Source organism: Leptopilina heterotoma, unplaced genomic scaffold (assembly GCF_015476425.1).
Source record: "Leptopilina heterotoma isolate Lh14 unplaced genomic scaffold, ASM1547642v1 Lhet_136, whole genome shotgun sequence".
Lineage (NCBI taxonomy): Eukaryota > Metazoa > Arthropoda > Insecta > Hymenoptera > Figitidae > Leptopilina > Leptopilina heterotoma.
In genome coordinates, this window is record NW_025110857.1 from 929,546 (window position 1) to 948,981 (window position 19,436).

General features: G+C 20.9%; 1 protein-coding gene across 1 annotated transcript in view; it reads right to left on the reverse strand.

The window, feature by feature from the left end:
* Positions 1–18,767, reverse strand: part of LOC122497756 (glutamate [NMDA] receptor subunit 1) — a 36,448-nt gene extending 17,681 nt beyond the window's left edge. The window contains exons 1-4 of the mRNA XM_043605027.1: positions 18,546–18,767; positions 15,236–15,423; positions 11,827–12,078; positions 1,967–2,161 (exon numbers count right to left, since the gene is read on the reverse strand). Coding sequence (XP_043460962.1) covers positions 1,967–2,161; positions 11,827–12,078; positions 15,236–15,400 — 612 coding nt within the window. The 5' untranslated portion in view covers positions 15,401–15,423; positions 18,546–18,767. The remainder of the gene's footprint in view (positions 1–1,966; positions 2,162–11,826; positions 12,079–15,235; positions 15,424–18,545) is intronic.
* Positions 18,768–19,436: the final 669 nt, after the last annotated feature.

Consider the following 19,436-nt stretch of genomic DNA (forward strand, 5'->3'; position numbering starts at 1 on the left):
ATTTAAGAAGACATTCGAAAAATATCCTTAAATAAAAAAAAAATAGTCTGAAAATATTCTTCAATTAAGAAAATATTTGGAATATATTTTTTTAAGGTAAAAGAATTTTCTGAAAATATTACTTAATTTTAAAAATATTTTTTATTTAAAGAAAATATTAGGTAAATATACTTCAATAGAAAATATTCGGAAAATATTTTTAAATTAAAGAAAATTTACCTAAAATATTCGAAAAATATTTTTAAATCACAGAAAATATTCTGGAAATATTCTTAAATTAAAGAAAACTTTCGAAAAATATTCTTAAATTAAAGAAAATATTGGAAAAATATGTTTCTTTAAAAAAAAGTAAAAATTTAATAATTAAGGATCTTAAAATCCTTAAATCACACAAAATGTTCTGTAACTATTTTTTAATTAAACAAAAATATATTCGGAAAATATTCTTGTAAGTTGAGAGAGTTTTCTAAAAATATTATTTAATTAAAAAAATATTCGGATTATATTCTTATAAGATAATATAATGTTCAGAAAATATTACGCAATTAAAAAAATATTTTAAATTTTAAAGTAAATATTCCTAAAACATTTTTCAATTAAAGAAAACATTCCGAAAATATTTTTAAATTAAAGAAAATATTCGGAAATATCATTAAATTAAAGAAAATTTTCCCAAAATATTCTTAAATCAAAGAAAATATTCAGAAAATATGCAGAAAATATTTTTAAATCATAGAAAATATTCTGGAAATATTCTTAAATTAAATAAAACATTGAAAAAATGTTTTCTTAAAAAAAAATAAAAAATTAATAATCAAGGATCTTAAAATCCTTAAATCACACAAAATATTCTGGAACTATTCTTTAATTAAACAAAAATTTATTCGAAAAATATTTTTGTAAGTTGAGAGAGTTTTCTGCGAAAATATTACTTAATTCAAAAAAATATTATTAAATTAAAGAAAATATTTGGGAAATATTCATAAATTAAATAAAACATTCGGAAAATCAAAGAAAATTTTCGGAGAATATTTTCAAATCACAGAAAATATTCGGGAAATATTCTTAAATTAAAAAAAAATTTCGAAAAATATTCTCTTAAAAAAATAAAAATTAGAAATATTCTTAATTCAAAGAAAATATTCGGAAAATATTATTGAATTAGAGAAAACTTTCCTAAAATATTTTAAAAGCAAATAAAATATACGGAAAATATTTTAAAAGCAAATAAAATATACGCAAAATATTTTCAAATAAAAACAGAAAATATTTTGGAAATATTCTTAATCTAAAGAAAAAATTCGAAAAATATTTTCTTAAAAAAAAATAAAAATTGAAAATATTTTTAAATCAAAGAAAATATTTGGAAAATATTATTAAATTAAAGAAAATATTCTTGAACTATTCTTTAATTAAAAAAATATATATTTGAAAAATATTCTTGCAAGTTGAGAGAGTTTTGTGAAAATATTACTTAATTCAAAAGATATTCTTATATAAAAAAAATATTCATAAATTAAAAAAAACATTGAAAAAATATTCTTAAATCAAAGAAAATAGTCTGGAAATATTTTTTAATTATAGAAAATATATTCGGAAAATTTTCTTGTAAGTCAAGTCAAGAGAGTTTTCTGAAAATATTATTTAATTAAAAAAATATTCTCACAGTTTTTCTAATGAAATCAAATTGAGACAAAAAAAAAGAAACAAAATGTTACTTCGCAACACTTTTGATTCTTTTTTTTGTCTCAATTTGATATCCTTTGAAAAACTGTGCTTAAATGAAAGAAAATATTCGGAAAATATTCTTAAATAAAAAAAAAAAATGATAAAATCATTCGGAAAATATACTCTTAATGCAAACAAAATATTCTGAAATTAATTTTTAATTAAGAAAATATTTGAAAATGACTTTTAAATGCGAAGAAAATATAGTTGAATTTTAATAAACGAAATTCAGTCTTACGTGAACTTTAATTTCAACATCGTCTTCGAGACTTTGAGACGTCGTTTGAAATCGACCAAGCAAAGCTCGACCATCTGTATCTGAGCTGTGTATGAATATCACTTTCATGTAGTTGAAATGTTTCAAAAGTTCTACCCAAACGTCTGCCTGATGAGAATATGGGGGCACAGTTCGCAGAAATGAAACGTGGATATTCTGTTTCGCAAATAATATTCATCGTGAAATTAAATTATATATTCTATTCTACTATAAATCATATGTGTATATATTATTATTATTATTATTATTATTATTATTATTATTATTATTATTATTATTATTATTATTATTATTATTATTATCATCATCATCATTATTGTAATTATTTTTTGCCTTATGATCATTATCAGATAATAATAATCTGTATATTCCATTTTGAACATTAATTCATCGATATTTGTAGTAGAAGACAATTTTATGAAGATAATTTTTTTGTCAGAATATAAGTAGTATTAGTAGATTTTAGTCAAACATGTATTTCTCAATATCACCAATATTTTAAATTAACTTGTTTTCGACAACCAAATTAGCATTTTTCTAATTCAAATTTTTATTGTTTTAGTCACAGTAAATCATGAGGTATTAAAAAGTGTTGCAGATTAATTTAACACAAAAAAAGATTAAAATAATCAGTTTTGGTGGTATTTTTTACAATGAATGAAATTTTAGTTCATTAAATTTTTTTAAAACAATAAAACATGAAGATATCAATAACTCCGAGTCTTCGACTCGGAATAATCGTTTTCTTCATATTTTATAATAATTAAAGATGACCAAGTAATAAAATCATTATTTTATATTATAAGAATATTATACTTCTTCAAAATTATTTTCATTATTTCAATTCAATTATTATTTTCAAAAATTTTTTAACTACAATTTTACTTTATATCAATTATTTTTAATAATTTTCGAAAAAGTTTTTTGGCAATTTTCAAATCCATTTGTTTACAATATTCAATTTCACGAAATTTCAATTATTCAGAAATTCTTTAATTAAATGCATATTAGAAAATAAAAACTTGAAATAATATAAAAGAACATTCAATTAAACTTTTTTAAAAAAATAATTTCAAAATTCAATTATTTCTAAAAATTCACTCTATATTTCTTTTAATATTCAATTATAATCTAAAATTTCAACTGAAATTCATTTTTAAATCAATTTCTAATAGAAAATTCTACGAGAGTTCAATTATTTAATTGAAAAAGTAAATAATTTATTGAATAATTGAATGGTTTCTCAAAATTCAATTCTCATAAAGAATTTTATTAACAAATTTTTAAATAATTAAATTCTTTTGTCGAATTTTATTAAAACTTGCATAAACATAATTACTTTTTTCAAGAAATTCAATAATTATAATTGTATGAAAAATAATTGAAACGCTGCGATCAGTTTTATTATTAGTAAAAATAATTGAATCCTTAAGAAGAATCTTAAAAATAATTTAATTTCTGCAATAATTTGTAACTTCTCTAAAATTAAATTTTTTCCTAGTGTTTTTAACTAAAATTCTTCAATAAATCCATTATTTTTAATAATTTTTAAAAAAGTTCTTTGAGAATTTTCAAATTCATTCCTTTACAATTCAATTTTCTAAAATTTCAATTATTCCCAAATTCTGCAATTAAATATATATTGAAAAATAAAAAATTGAAATAATTTCAATAAAAAATCCTATTAAACTTTTAAAAAGAATTAATTCTACAGAATTGTTTGTCAAAAATATGAAAAATTAAGAATTTCAATGATTTTAATTAGAAACTTTTTCAAAATTTAATTATTTCTAAAAATCCACGTTATAATGCTTTTAATATTTAATTATAATCTAAAATTTTAACTGAAATTCATTTTTAAAACCATTTTTATTAGTAAATTCTACGATAATTCAATTATTTATATACAAAAATAAATAATTTATTATTTATTATTTATATTTAATTAGAAACTTTTTCAAAATTTAATTATTTCTAAAAATCCACGTTATAATGCTTTTAATATTTAATTATAATCTAAAATTTTAACTGAAATTCATTTTTAAAACCATTTTTATTAGTAAATTCTACGAGAATTCAATTATTTAAATACAAATAAAATGAAAATAAATAATTTATTAATTTCATGTTTCTTGAAATTAAATTCTCATAAAAAATGTTATCAACAAATTTTTTAAATCATTAAATTCTTTAGACGAATTTTAATAAATTTTTTAAAAATAATTACATTTTTCCAGGAATTCAATTAAAATTGCATTAAAAATAATTTAAATTCTGCAATGAGTTTTATTATTTATGAAAATAATTGAATTCCTAAAAGAATTTTATTATTTGTAAAAATAATTTAATCCCTGTAAAAATGTTATTATTTATGAAAATAATTGAATTATTGCGAAGAAATTTATAAAAAAATTTGTAAATAATTGAATTCCTGTACAAATTTTCATTATTTATGAAAATAATTGAATGTTTGCGCAGAATTTTATTCAAATTTTTTTTAATAATGGAATTCTTTTGGAAAATTTTATTGAAATAGTAGATATTGAAAATCATTGAATTTTAGAAAACTTTTGTAAATAATTGAAATTTTGACAAGAATTTGATTAAAATTTTGTAGAATAATTAAATATCAGAGAAGAATTTTATTATTACATAATGAGAATTGAAATTGAAAATTGAAATTTAGCCTGGAGAAGCTGAATTCGTTGATTTTTTACAAATCGTTGACTTTGGTGTTTTCTTTAAAGTAAAATTTCATTCTTAGTTAAAAATAACACCAAAATAGATTATTTTAATCCTTTCTGGTGTTAATTTAATCCTAGAGGGATGAAGATGTTGCAGATTATTTTAATCCATTCTGGCGTTATTTTAACACCTTACGTTTTACTGTGTACGTAGTAAAAGTGTATTTTTAGTCAGACATATGAAATTGTTAAAATTTCCAATTTCAGTAGTCAAAGTCAATATCAGTCAGACATAAAGTCGTCTATTCTTTTATATTCGAACATTTGTATTAGTGGTAATTGTCAATTAATGTCAGACAAATTCTTACAAATTAATTATTGAATTTTTTCTAAGTGGTATAAGTAGATTTTAGTCAGACATGTCTTTAAATTCTAATTTCTCTTTTAGTACTCTAAATAATTGGAAATTGGTTTATAAGTACTGTTCAATTGATATTGGAAAAAATATACTTAAGAATTTTTTTTTATATAAATAATTAGTAGAAAAGGCCAGTTTTAGTCAGACTGAACGTAAATTACTCTCTAAATTTGAATTAGTAAAAATGTTTTCTAATTTGAATTCGTGACTAACTTATTACTTTATATTAATAAATTTTACTATTTATTAGTGAAATTTATGATTTATTGGTGAAATTGACTAATTCGAAAGGAAAAATCAGTCGCTAATTTAAATTAGTAAACATTTTTACTAATTAAAATTTAGAGAGAAGTAAATATTGTTTCAGTATCAATATATAGTATAGAATCTAATGGCTTACATTTTCTTATAAAATCCTAATTTTTAGTTAATAAAATTTAGTAGTAAAGTTAGTTTTCAGTTAGTAGTGTAAGTCAACGATTTTATAAGACGGATTAATTATATATTTTTTGTAATTTTTCCATTGGAAGTCAATTTAAGTCACAGTTAATAATTACAAAAATTTTTTACCATTCGATTATTAGTTGTAAAAGTAAAGTCTCATTTAGACATAATATTTTTGCATTATCAGTGGTTAGAGTCATTTTTAGTCAGACCGTAATTTTTCAAATGTCATAATTTTGTGGTTTCAGTAGCAAAAGTTGTCTTTAGTCAAACATAACAAGTGTTTATATTTTCGACATCTATATATTCACAAAATATAGAAATTACTCAAATATTATTATTATTAATCAAATATTAACGTAATAAATATTAATTTAATTGATTATTAATATTAAATTAATTATTTCAGTCAATTTAATAATTCAAACAACAACAAAGAAGCAGTTAAAAATTAATTTTCTGATTTTAAAGGTAAAGAATAATTTTAGTCAGACACAGTTGTTTGTGTTTTATTATTATTCATCCAGTTTTCCTATAAGAATATCAAATTGAGACAAAAAACGAAATAAAAAAGTATTGCGAAACAACATTTTCATTCGTTTTTTGTCTCAATTTGATATCTGCAGAAAAACTTGTGTGAATCTTATAGTGTTAGGGATAAAAAGATTCTATTTGTTACTTAAAATTAAATGTTAATTAAAAATTGAATTTTTTTGTAAAATAAATTTCTAAGTAGTTTAATGTTACTTTAGTCAGGCGAATATTCTTTTTCTTTCAATTTTCCCATAACCATTTGCTGTCAGTAGTTAAGGTCAATTTTCAAGCAGACAAATTTATTAACCTACAAAATCGTAATATACCAGTACAAGTAGTAAAAGTCAATTTTAGTCATACTATAGTTTTGTCGGTTATTTGATACATGATACTCTCTCGCCATTTTCCATCAATGTTAATTAAAGCCACATTAATTAATTGATGTGTTGAGTAATTATTTGATCTTTGAACTGCGAGTAAAGCGTCGTAAATCATCTCTATTAGGATTTCCCTGGTCTATTATTAATTATATGCCCTATAGTAGTTGATTTTATTTTTTTCACCTCACTCTCTAAACGTGAATTTTGTTAAAAAATTTTGAAAAATTCTCGTCAAAATTTCAATTATCTTTAGAAATAATTAAATTCTTCTTCGAAATATCAATTATTTTCAAAAATTTTTTAATAAAATTCTTGGAAAAATTTCAATTATTTTCCAAATTTTTCCTTAATTCAATGATTTTTAATAGGTATCTATACTATTCTAATAAAATTTTCCAAAGGATTCAATTATTTTAAAAAAAAATCTAATAAAATTCTACACAAACCTTTAATTATTTTTGAAAAATAATAAAAATTTTACAGGAATTTCATTATTTACAAATTTTTTTTTATAAATTTCTTCGCAATAATCAATTATTTTTATAAATAATAAAATTTTTACAGGTATTTAATTTTTTTGGCAAATAATAAAATTCTTATTAGAAATTCAATTATTTTCATGAATAATAAAGCTACCCAATGGGAAATGGCCATTAGTCTACCATTGGTGCATTAATGGCCCAATATTGGAAGCCATTGGTTTTCTCTAGGTTTATTATTGGCACCCAATAATGGACCACTAATGGTAAAATCGTGGGATGTCCACGCCGATGCCAATAATTGGCAAACCATTATTGGCACATTATTGGCTGCCATTAAAAAACCAATAATAAAAAAAAAATTTTTTTATTAAATTTTATTAAATAATAAATTTATTTATTTATTTAATAATTATTTTATTTATTATTATTTATTATTATTAAAAATATTAATTTTTTTAATTAATTATTTTATAGAAATGGGTATTATTTTCTATCACATCGAAATGTGAATAACCCATTCGTTCAGAGTCTAAAAATTATTTACCTCACATCCATCAGTGCAAAAATAGGAGAGGACGGGCAGAATAAAATTCTACAAATATTCGTGAGAATGCTGCCTCTTTATATACTATTCAAGTTTCATGTTAGTTGCGAGAGAGTTTGAAACAACACCTCCTACGGAGCGTTGAGCGAACTACATACTTACTACATGATAATTTCTGCAGCGTCGGTAAGTAATTGTATGTAGTTCGCTCAACGCTCCGTAGGAGGTGTTGTTTCAAACTCTCTCGCAACTAACATGAAACTTGAAAAGTATATAAGGAGGCAGCATTCTCACGAATATTTGTAGAATTTTATTCTGCCCGTCCTCTCCTATTTTTGCACTGATGGATGTGAGGTAAATAATTTTTAGACTCTGAACGAATGGGTTATTCACATTTCGATGTGATAGAAAATAATACCCATTTCTGTAACATAATTAATTAAAAAAATAATTATTTTTAATAATAATAAATAATAATAATAATAAATAAAGTAATTATTAAATAAATAAATTTATTATTTAATAAAATTTAATAAAAAAAATTTTTTTATTATTGGTTTTTTAATGGCAGCCAATAATGTGCCAATAATGGTTTGCCAATTATTGGCATCGGCGTGGACATCCCACGATTTTACCATTAGTGGTCCATTATTGGGTGCCAATAATGGGACAATAATGGAATGGTGGCTCCCATTATTGGGCCATTAATGCGCCAATGGTTTTTTTCCCATTGGGTAATTGCAGAATTTCAATTATTTTTAATACAATTTTAATCGAATTCCTCGAAAAATGTAATTATTCTTAAAAATTTTATTAAAATTTATCAAAGAAATTTAATTATTTTAATATCTTGGCAAAATTTCAATTATTTTCAAAAATTTTCCCTAATTTAATTATTTTTAATATATCTACTATTTTAATAAAATTTTGCAAAAGAATTCAATTTTAAGAAACATATGTAATTATTCAATAAATTTTCAATAAATTGTTTTTTTTGTATTTAAATAATGAAATTCTCGTTGAATTTTCTCATAAACTATGATTTAAAAAAGGATTTCAGTTAAAATTTTAGATTATAATTGAATATTAAAAGTATTAGAGCGTAAAGTTGTAGAAATAATTAAATTTTGAAAAGGTTTCAGATTCAAATCTTTGAAAATTTGAATTTTTCATATTTTTAACTAAGTAACAATTCTGTGGAATTAATTTTTTTGAGAAATTTTAATTGCGAATTTTTTTTTATATTATTTGAAGTTTTTATTTTCTAATACATATTTAATTGAAGAATTTACAAATAATTTAAATTTCGTAAAATTGAATATTGTAAAGAAATGGATTTGAAAATTGTCAAAGAACTTTTTCGAAAATTATTAAAAATAATCGATTTTAAGAAGAAGTTTAGTTAAAAATTCTTGAAAATAATAATTGAATTGATAATGATTTTATCACTCTATCTTTAATTATTATAAAACATGAAGTAATCGATCGCTTCGTGTCGAAGACTCGTAGTTATCGATATCTTCATGTTTTTTAGTTATGAAAAAATCTAATTTATAGTTTTAACTAAATTTTCTTTTATATATTTTTGTCAGTAATTGGTCCGTAAATGGTCCGTACTTTTTCATTTTTGGTCCGTAAAGTCCGTATTTTTAAATACTTTCACTGGTTCGAGCCCTGAAATTGTGATAATTAAAATTTCGAATTCAAGTAGTGAAAGTCAATGTCGGTCAGACAAAAATTATCTATTCTTTTATTGAATTGCTGGATTTAGTGGTAAATGTCAATTTTAGTCAGTCATTTTTTTTACACGGAGAAAATTTAAGTAGTCTAGTTCATTTACGTCAGACATGAATTTAATAATTTTAATTTTACTGTTTTTTTTTTAATTTTACTGTTAGTTGTAAACCAGACTTTGTGTCCTACAATTCCAATTTTTATTTTTTTAAGTAGTAAAGGTTTAATTTAGTCAGACAAACTTATAAAAATGTTAAAATTTTGATTCCTAGTAGTGATAGTCAATATCAGTCAGACATTTACTAATATAGTTTTGAAGTCGATTGTCAATTTAGAGCTTTTTTTTAATGTTAAGCGCTTTTTTTATTAAAAAACATTTTTCCGAAACGTGTCAATAATCGAAAGCTTTTTAGAATTCATTCCTGATTCATGAAAAAATTGTTTCTTTAAAAACAAGTTGGTCTTGACATTTTTCATACCATTTTTGGGGTCTATTATCAAATTAGGGTTTTTTTTTATTAAAAATAGGATTTCTTTTGGATAACATGACTTTTATTTTATTAAAAATGGTCTTTTTTATAAAAGAAGGTTTTTATCCGAAATTAAGCCTTTTTTTAAGTAAAGAAAGGTCAATTATCAAAAATCAGGATTTTTTTTATTAATGAAGAGCTTTTCTATTATTAATGTGCTTTTTTTCGAAACAAATCGATAATTGTAGAAACTTTTTCTAATCCATTTGTGATTCACAATATTTTTGAACCTTGAAAAATGAAGATGACCTTGACATTTATTTTTATACCATTTTTTGGGTCGATTATCAAATTAAGGAAATTTTTTTTTATTAATGATGAGCTTTTTAATAAAAAAGGTCTTTTTTTCGTAACGTGTCTACTATTTTCGTTCAACAAGATTCCCAGTTTTTTCCCGGCTATGTCCTAATTTTTTCCGGTTTTTTTTTAATCAAATTTAAATTTATTTGATTTCAAACATAAATAAATTGACAAATGGCTTTAAAAAATTGTATTAAGAGTTTTTATGAATAATTAAATTGTTCTGACGAGTTTCATGAAATTTTTGTTATAATTTTTTATTTGAAAATTTGGAAAATAATTGAATTAAAAAAAGAATTTTTTTGAATTTTTAAAAATAATCTTGTCCGTTTATAATTTATAATTGAAGATTTGATTTTTCAATTTTGTAAAAATTATATTGACAATAATTAAAATTCTGCAAAGAATTTTACTACTTATAAAAGTAATTGAATCCTTCCAAAGAATGTTGTTAGTTTGAAAATAATTTAATTCTTGCGAAAAACTTTGAAAAAAAAATTTTTTTTTTAATAATAAGCAGTAATAATTAAGTATTTACTTAATAAGTAATAAAAATTTAATTTGCTCAATAAATAAATAAATTTCATTTATTTGAACATTCAGAAATTTAAAATTACAGAAATATAAGAGTAGCTCAATAATTATAATTATTGAATAATAATATAATTTTTAGAAGCAATAATTGAGAGACTTATATTTTGAAAATAAAATTATAATTTCGGTCACTATACCTTCCTTTCATTATTTTCGAAAAATTTAAATAAAATCCCTTATAAGAATTCAATTATTTTTAATAGAATGTAAAGAAATTTTAATAATTTCAAAAAATTTTAATTGTTTTTATTCAATTATCTTGAAGCAATTGAAAAATTGAAAAAATCTTATTTTTCAGAATTTGAAAAAAAAATTCAGTGTTTTTTAAAATTTATTTACATACTATATTTGAATCAGTGACTGATTTTTATCTACCAAATTAATTATTTATCCATTATTTTTTAACTAATTCAAATTTAGACAGCAGTATAAATATATATAAAAATTGAAATAAAAGCAATTTTTTTTTTAAAAACAAATTAAAAATTAAAAATTTCCTAAAAAATAGAATTTATTATTTAGTTCTCGGTTTTTTGACATTTAATTATACCATTTTTTAGTCTATTATCAAATTAAGAATATATTTTATTGAAGGACTTTTTTTTTTTAATTAAAAACGAGCTTTTTTTCAGAAACTTTTTTTAATTCATTTCTGATTCAGAAAAAAATTTGCATCTTGATAAACTGCTGGTCTTGGCATTTTTTTTTTGGAAATTCCACATTAAATGAACTTTTTAGTAGTAGAAGTGTATTTGAGTCAGACGTAATTATTTAAATCTTAAATATTAAAATTTCGTATTTCAGTAGTCAAAGTCAATATCAGTCAGACATAAAATTGTCTATTCTGTTATTCGAACATTAGCATTAGTGGTGAATGTCAGTTTGTGTCAGACAAATATTCTTATTGTTAGAATATTTAATTCTTAAAAATTTGTTGCAAGTGGTAAAAGTACATTTTAGTCAGACATGTCTGTAAATTCTAATTTCTCTTCTATCATTATAGTAAATGTTAATATTGATAAAATTCGCTTATAAAAAATTATTTCTCAATGCAAAAAATAAATTTTTTTTCCCCAAAACTTGAACAGATTTTGCAAAAAAAAAAAAAAAACAGGTTTTTGAAAAAACAAATAGGGGATTGTTAAAATTTGTGAAGAAAAAAAAATTGATGACTTACTTTGTCCGAAAATGCTGAATCTCTAGACGATATACCAATTACTGGTATGTGATAGAAACCGCTTGTGTAAGACACTGCTGCGGGTGATAGATCACCTGTCAAAGGGTGTGATACTACCACTGCATAAACCCTTTGAGCGATTAATCGCTTACAGACATTTAGGGCTGTGCGGATTGGATTGGAATCCATTTCGATTACAGTGTGATAGTAAGTTACTCCTTTGTTCACATATTGAGAATCGAAGTTCAAATGCTAGAAATAATAGAATATTAGAAAAAAAAAATTTATTTCTTCCTTCAGTCTTTTTTTTCTATTTTACTTCATTGGTAATTTAAACTTTGGAAAAGAAAAAATTTTTTAAATTAATACCAATTTTCCTTTTATTCAGTGTTTTATTAGGTATTTATTTGGTTTTTATTTAATTATTTAAATGTAAATAAATTTAAATTTAATTTAAATTTTAATTTAATGTATTTATTATTTATTTATTTTTTATTTTATTTTAGAGAAAAATTCGTTAGAAAATGTTCGAAAAAATTTTCTTTGGTAAATTTCTTATGTCTTTGCAATAATATAATTAAATTTAGAGGGTATGTTAGAAAGTATATCAGATAAATAAAAGGAGACAGAGAAAGAGAGAAAGAGATAATTGTAAATAAGCCTTGAAACTGTCAAAAGCACTGATATTCGTTAAATTGAATTATTTCCAGCACTTTGGTTCAGTATAGAGTAAACAATTCTCCTAGTAGTTACGGACAGTTTCGGTCAGCCAATGGTCTGACTGGAAGTGACATTCGACTCCGGCTGACTAAACTTTCCCGCATCCATACTGACACAATTGATTGATGATAAATCCATTTATAAAAACGGCACAAGTTTTTTGTTTCTTCATTCACAAAACACATGAAAAAAAACCGAAATAACGAAAAAGCAAAAAATAAAAAAAATAAAAAAAATTCAATTTATAAATATACAATTCTCACGTATTGAAAATAATCCACTTGGTTTGCTTTATATGAATGTTCAAAAGAAAAGAGAAAGAAAGAGAGAGAGTAACAAGTGGAATATTTTTTTTTGCAAAATTTATTTATTATAGTAGAAAGAAGAAAACAAAAACGAAGAAAAAAGAGAATAAATAATTTAATAATAAATAATTAATAATAATTGATAGCAAATAATTTTAAATTTCCATTAGTTTTTTTTATCCAAATTTAATTTTCTGCTTTTAATATTTATTTCTATATTTTTATTTATGTTTTTACGTTTTATATTTATTTCAAAAAATTTTTTTTTTATATTTATTTGTTATATTATAAATGGAAGAAAAAATTATTTCAACTACTTGTGGTCTTTAGATTTTAATGAGTAAAAATGTTTACTAATTTGAATTAGTGATTGACTTTTTGCTTTTGATTTAGTAAATTTTTATTAATAAATTAGTAGAAATTACTATTTATAAAGAAAAATTTGGCTTTTAGATTTGTTAAATTTTACTAATAAATTAGTAGAAATTACTATTTCAGGATTGACACATAACTTTAATTTTGTTTTTCCCTGACTTCTCCCTGATTTCAAGACAAAATTTTCACTTTTTCCCTGAATTTTATCTGAAATTCATTTTTTAATAAATTTTCATTAGAAAATTTTTGGAAAATGCAATTATTTACATACAAAAGTAAATAATTTATTAAATAATTGAATATTTCTTAAAATTCAATTTTTATGAAGAATTTCATCAAAATTTTTAAAAATATTTAAATTCTTTCGGTGAATTTAAAAATAAATTTTTAAAATAAATGCAATTTTTTATTAAAATTGTATAAAAAATAATTGAAATTCTCCGATAAGTTTTGTTCTTTATGAAAATAATTGAATTCTTGCAACGAATTTTATTAAAATTTTTTTTTAAAGAATTTTATTTGTAAAAATAATTGAATTCCGGAAAAAAATCTGACAAAGAATTAAAAAAATTATTTTTTAAATAATTGAATTCCTGTTAAAATGTTTATTTTTGAAAAGAATAGAATTTTCAGGAAGAATTATATTATAATTTCTTAAATAAATGAATTGCTTTGAAGAATTTTATTTTTTACGAAAATAATTGAATTCTTTTGAAGATTCTTACAAACATTTTTGACAATAATTGTATTCTTAGAAGGAATGTTTATATTTTACGAAAATAATTTTATTCTACGACCAATTTTATAATTTTTCAAATTTACAAAGCATTTTATAAAAATTTTTTTAAATAATTGAATTCTTAAGAAAAATTTTATTATTTATAAAAATAATTGATTTCTAGCGAAGAATTTTATTTAAATGTTTTTTAAACAATTGAATTCTTATAAAAGAATGAATTATTTGTGAAAATAATTGAATTCTCAAGAAGAATAAATTGTATTGAAAATAATTGAATTGTATAGGAAAATTTTATTACAATTGCAAGTTTATTAACTAAATCTTGTAAATATTTTGTCAAAATCTTTTTAAATAATAGATTTTTTAAAAGAATTTTATTTAAATTTTTCGAAATTATTGAATTTTTCAGAACTATTTTTTTTCAATTCTCTGAATATATTTGAATTCCTTCGAGAAACTTCATTAAGAAATTAAAAATAATTGAATTGGTGCGAAGAAATTTATAAAAAATTGATAAGTAATTGAATTCCTGTGAAATTTTTATTAATATTTTGTTTAAATAATTGAATTCTTTTGGAAAATTTTATTAAAATAGTAGATATTGTAAATAATTGAAATGAGGAAAATTTATGAAAATAATTAAAATTTTGCCAAGAATTTTATTAATTTTTTTTTAAATAATTGAATTTTAAAGAAGAATTTTATTATTTATGTAGAAAATTGAGTCAGGACACAAGTGGATAGAATTAAAATAGTTTATTCAAAGAAATCCTAAGATTACATGATTGTCGTTGAGCGGAAACAATGAAACTGCTGGCTTCTTTTTACACACACTTACAAGAGAATATACGCATGCGCTAACTTTATCCGGACATTACTACAATTTGAAAGGCCCCGCGAATTAACAAAATTCTACCTAACCCCAAATCCTACATTTATAAAAATAATTGAAATCCTGTATTTATTAATAAAATTTACTAATTAAAAAGCAAAAAATGAGTCACTAGTTCAAATTAGTAAACATTTTTACTTATTCAGATTTAGAATAAGTTTATTTATTTTATTTCTTTATTTTTTATTTATTATTAAAATGCTAAATCTTTATACTTTTATTTATTTAATTCATTTAGATTTAAGTTCATATTCAATTGATTTCCTTAATTTTTAATTAATTTTTACATCGTAAAATATTAAATTTACTTAAAAAAATGAAATTAATTTAATTATTTTAGGGAAAAAAAATATTTTTATTAGACTTTTATTTACTTACGTCGATGGTGGTGTTGAAATGCTCCTCACTTTGTTTATTAGAAAGAACGCCACCAATATTAAATCGACCGGGATTCACAAATGTTCGAGCAGCGAGTCCTGGATTAAAGGAGTCTTGCAAAAGCATTAAACAAATTAATGACACCACTCTCTTTCGTTGATCCATTGTTGATTTTTTTTAATCTCTACCTGAAAAAGAAAAATTGTTTCGTTTTATATAAAAAATTTCCATTTGATTATTGCTCAATTTGTTTATTCAATTTTTGTTTAATTTTTTTGTTTTTTAATTATTTTAAGTGCTGTTTTATCAATTTTTTTACAATAAAATAAATTTTACAATAAAATAAATTTTACAATAAAATAAGTTTTACAATCAAATAAAATGTATAATAAATTAATAAAGTTTCAGTTTGTAAGTAAATAAAAGTCGTAGTAATTAACTGAAATTTGTAATTAAAAAACAAATTTCGTAATGAATACAGTTTGTAATTAATGAAATTCGTAGCAAATGACTAAAACTCGCAGTGAATAAATAAAATTTGCAATTAATAAAATCCACAGCAAATGAATAAAAGTTGGAGTGAATAAATAAAATTTGTAATTAATAAGATTCGTAATAAATAAATAAATAAAATTCACAATGAATATACAAATTTCGAAATGAATAAAATTCGTAATAATTATACAAATTTTGAAATGAATATAAAATTCGTAATAAATCAACAAATAAAATTCGTCAAAAATAAAATATACAATAAATAAATTGCTATCTCTAATTAATAATAAAAATAAGATTTAGATTTCTAATAACTAATAAGTGAAATAGATAAAAACTATGTTTAAAATTTTTAACAATAAAGTAAAATATTTTTTTTCCTAAATAAATTATAAATACTGGAAAAATTTTTAATCTCGAAATAAATAATAAATGTAAAGAACAATCCTTTTTAAACATTTTAAAAATAGAGAAATATAGAAACAAATGTAATCTTCCTTTTGTATTGTATATAAAAATTTTTTTTCTCAAATTCGATTTCCCATTTTCCATTCACTTCCTGTCGTATTGGAAACAAAAAAAAAATTCTTTTTTTCCATTTACATTTGAATCCATTGCAAATTGCTGTATATTTTCAAATTCAATAGTTTTGCCAAATAGATTCGTTCAATTTGATGCTCTTCAATTTTCCTCCATGTTTGTATATTTTTCTTTTAAAAATTTCACATGTTCCCTTTGCCGCAATTCAAAATTGCTTCCGTAAATGTTTTAGTTTCTTAAAAATTGCCAACATGCAGTTTAAAATTTTTTTTTTAATTTTACATAGTCATTCGATGCTGATACGAATTTTCTTTCTCTAATAAAATATATTATTTCGTTAATATTCAATATTTTTTATTTTTGTTGAGGAAAATTTGTTTTTTTACAAAAAATTTTACCGGTGAAAATTTTTGTCTGTATAATTTATTATTCAGAAATAATACTATGAAATAGTAACAATAATAATAAAAGTTAATAAAAAATAAATAAAAAAAAATTAATAAAAAATTAATAAAAAGTAAATAAAAAAAATAAAAAATTAATAAAAAATAAATAAAAAGTTAATAAATAATAATAATAGTAATAATAATAATAAATAGTAATAAGTAGAAAAATATTTCAAATTTTCTGTATTTCAATCCCTATAAGAGTTAATCTCCCATTTTTTTCAGTTTTAATTTCCAAAAAAAAAAAAAAATAATAATAAACAATATTACACAGAAATATTAAATAATTTCTATTTTCCTTAAGTTTCTTTGAAATAAACGAATTTTTTTCGATTTAAATGTTTGTTTTTTGAAAAAATAAATATCTATACTTAGTTGAGAATTAATTTTTTTTGACAAACTGATTTTTTAAAATATTTTTTTAATTGAAACAAATTTCTTTTTCTGTTTAAATATTTTCTGCGGAAAAGTAGTGAAATGCAAAAGAAAATAAATATTTATAAGTATTATTTGAGAGTTAATTTTTCTACCAAAATAAAATTTTTTTAGAATTATAATTAAACGGAATTTTTTTCCTGTTTAAATATTTACTGAAAAAATGGAATAAATATTTATTTATAGGTTAATTTTTTTAAACCAAACGATTTTTTTTAAATGTCATTTAATTAAACGAAATTTCCTTTTTTTAAAAAATATTTTCGGAAAAATATAAAAACTGTTTATTAAAAAACTATTTGTGTAAAATAAATATTTTCTTGGATTGAAAATTAATATTTTTTAGTATAACACACCCGGAGAAAAAGTATCATTTGACACTTAGAGCCACTAAACTTTTTATTTGTTTTAAATAAATATTTGTTTCAAATCAATTTGGATTACCTAAATAAATTTTATTTGTTTTAAATCAAGTCGGTTTAAATAAAATTTTTTTCTTGGTCCAGTTCTTGAATTGTTAAAACTGATTAAAGAAAAGTTTTTTTTTGTTTTAAAAAGTTTCCAACGATAAATAGTGAAATAAAAATATAAAATTAATATTTACTTGATTGAGAATTAATTTTTTTTTTAACGAAACGATATTTTTAAAAATTATTGACTAAAACTGTTTTTTTGTTTGAAAAATTTTCCAACGAAAAATAGTGAAATAAAAATATAAAATTAATATTTACTTAATTGAGACTTAATTTTTTTTTCTTTAACGAAACGATATTTTTAAAAATTATTAACTAAAACTGTTTATTAAACTAAAAATTGTTTATTTGCATAACTGAAATTTTACATAGAGACAACATGGAGGAAAATCGAAAAATTTTTGTAGAAAATTTATTATTCGAAAATTAAATTTTTTTTCACAAACTGAATAATTTAATGTCATCCATTTCAAATGAAAATAAATTTAAATTGATTGTTGCAAATGTAATAAAAAATACAGTCGCAGTAAATAAATAATTGTTACATTCACTTTGTCATTGGAAATTATTTGGGTCAGTCAATTAAACCAACAAGCGCCTTCTATCGTTCGATTCGATAAATTTATAAATAAATACAACATTAGATTTCGAATACAAAACTCAATTGTCAATTAAAAATAAACAATTATCGAATAAATGTTTCTCAATTAAAAAAAAAAAAAATGGACAAAATCAAGAAAAAGAGAAAAACAGTAGTGACATATTTTCGAGTTTCGATTTTCCAGGATTGTATCCATACCACACTGACTGTTTATATATATGTATATATATATATATATTGGAATGGAAAAGTGAGTGTTGTTGTAAAAAAGAGTGTAAATTGAGATGTGGAAACGTGGTAAATTTGAGGTTTCGACTTACCCCGACGATAATTTATTCACGACAGTCGGCTCAGTCGCAAAAGTGAAGCTTGTAGTCACATTTCCGTTTGGGAATGAGGCTTTGAATATATGCGAAACTAGATACAACACGTGAAACTATCTAAATACCGAATACCGAAATCGAACGAAAGTCATACCAGCTGTAGACCCGAGGACTCATTGATCCAGTCGGATGCTGCGCGCTCGCATCCTACACCCCACCTTTGACTTGTACTACTTGCTGGCTTTTCCATACACCCCAAGATAACACTTGAAATTATCTCAAAAAGTATTTTCAAAAATAAAAATTCCATTCATTTTGTTTTTATCTGAAAGAAAAAGTTTTCTGTTCAAAATAGTCAAAATGAAAAAAAAAAAAAAAATGCAAAAATTCGTTGGAAAATACTCAAAATACTGATTATAATAATAATGTTTATGAAAACTATTATTTTTATGCAAAGAAAAAAGAGTTAAAATTCTACCGAAAAATATTAATATTTTTTTAATTATTTATTTAGTATAGTTACTAAATTAACAAATAATTTAATGATTATAAAAATTATAAATTCAATTATTAAATTAATAAAAATTTTAATAGTTATAAATAAAATTACTAAATTAATAAATATTCTAATAGTTATAAATTCAATTACTAAATTTATAAATATTTTAATTATTATAACAATTATAATGAACTAGCAACAATTTGTCACCTTTGTACTCCCTTTTAAATAAAAAATTTAAATAAAATTAGCAATTTTAAAAATAATAGAATGTAAAAATTTTTAATTCAAATTTATTTTCATAAAAATAGAATATGAATTGGAATATAGTTCTAGTATTATTATAACTATAATAATCATATATTCTGACATAGGGAATTCAGGAAAAA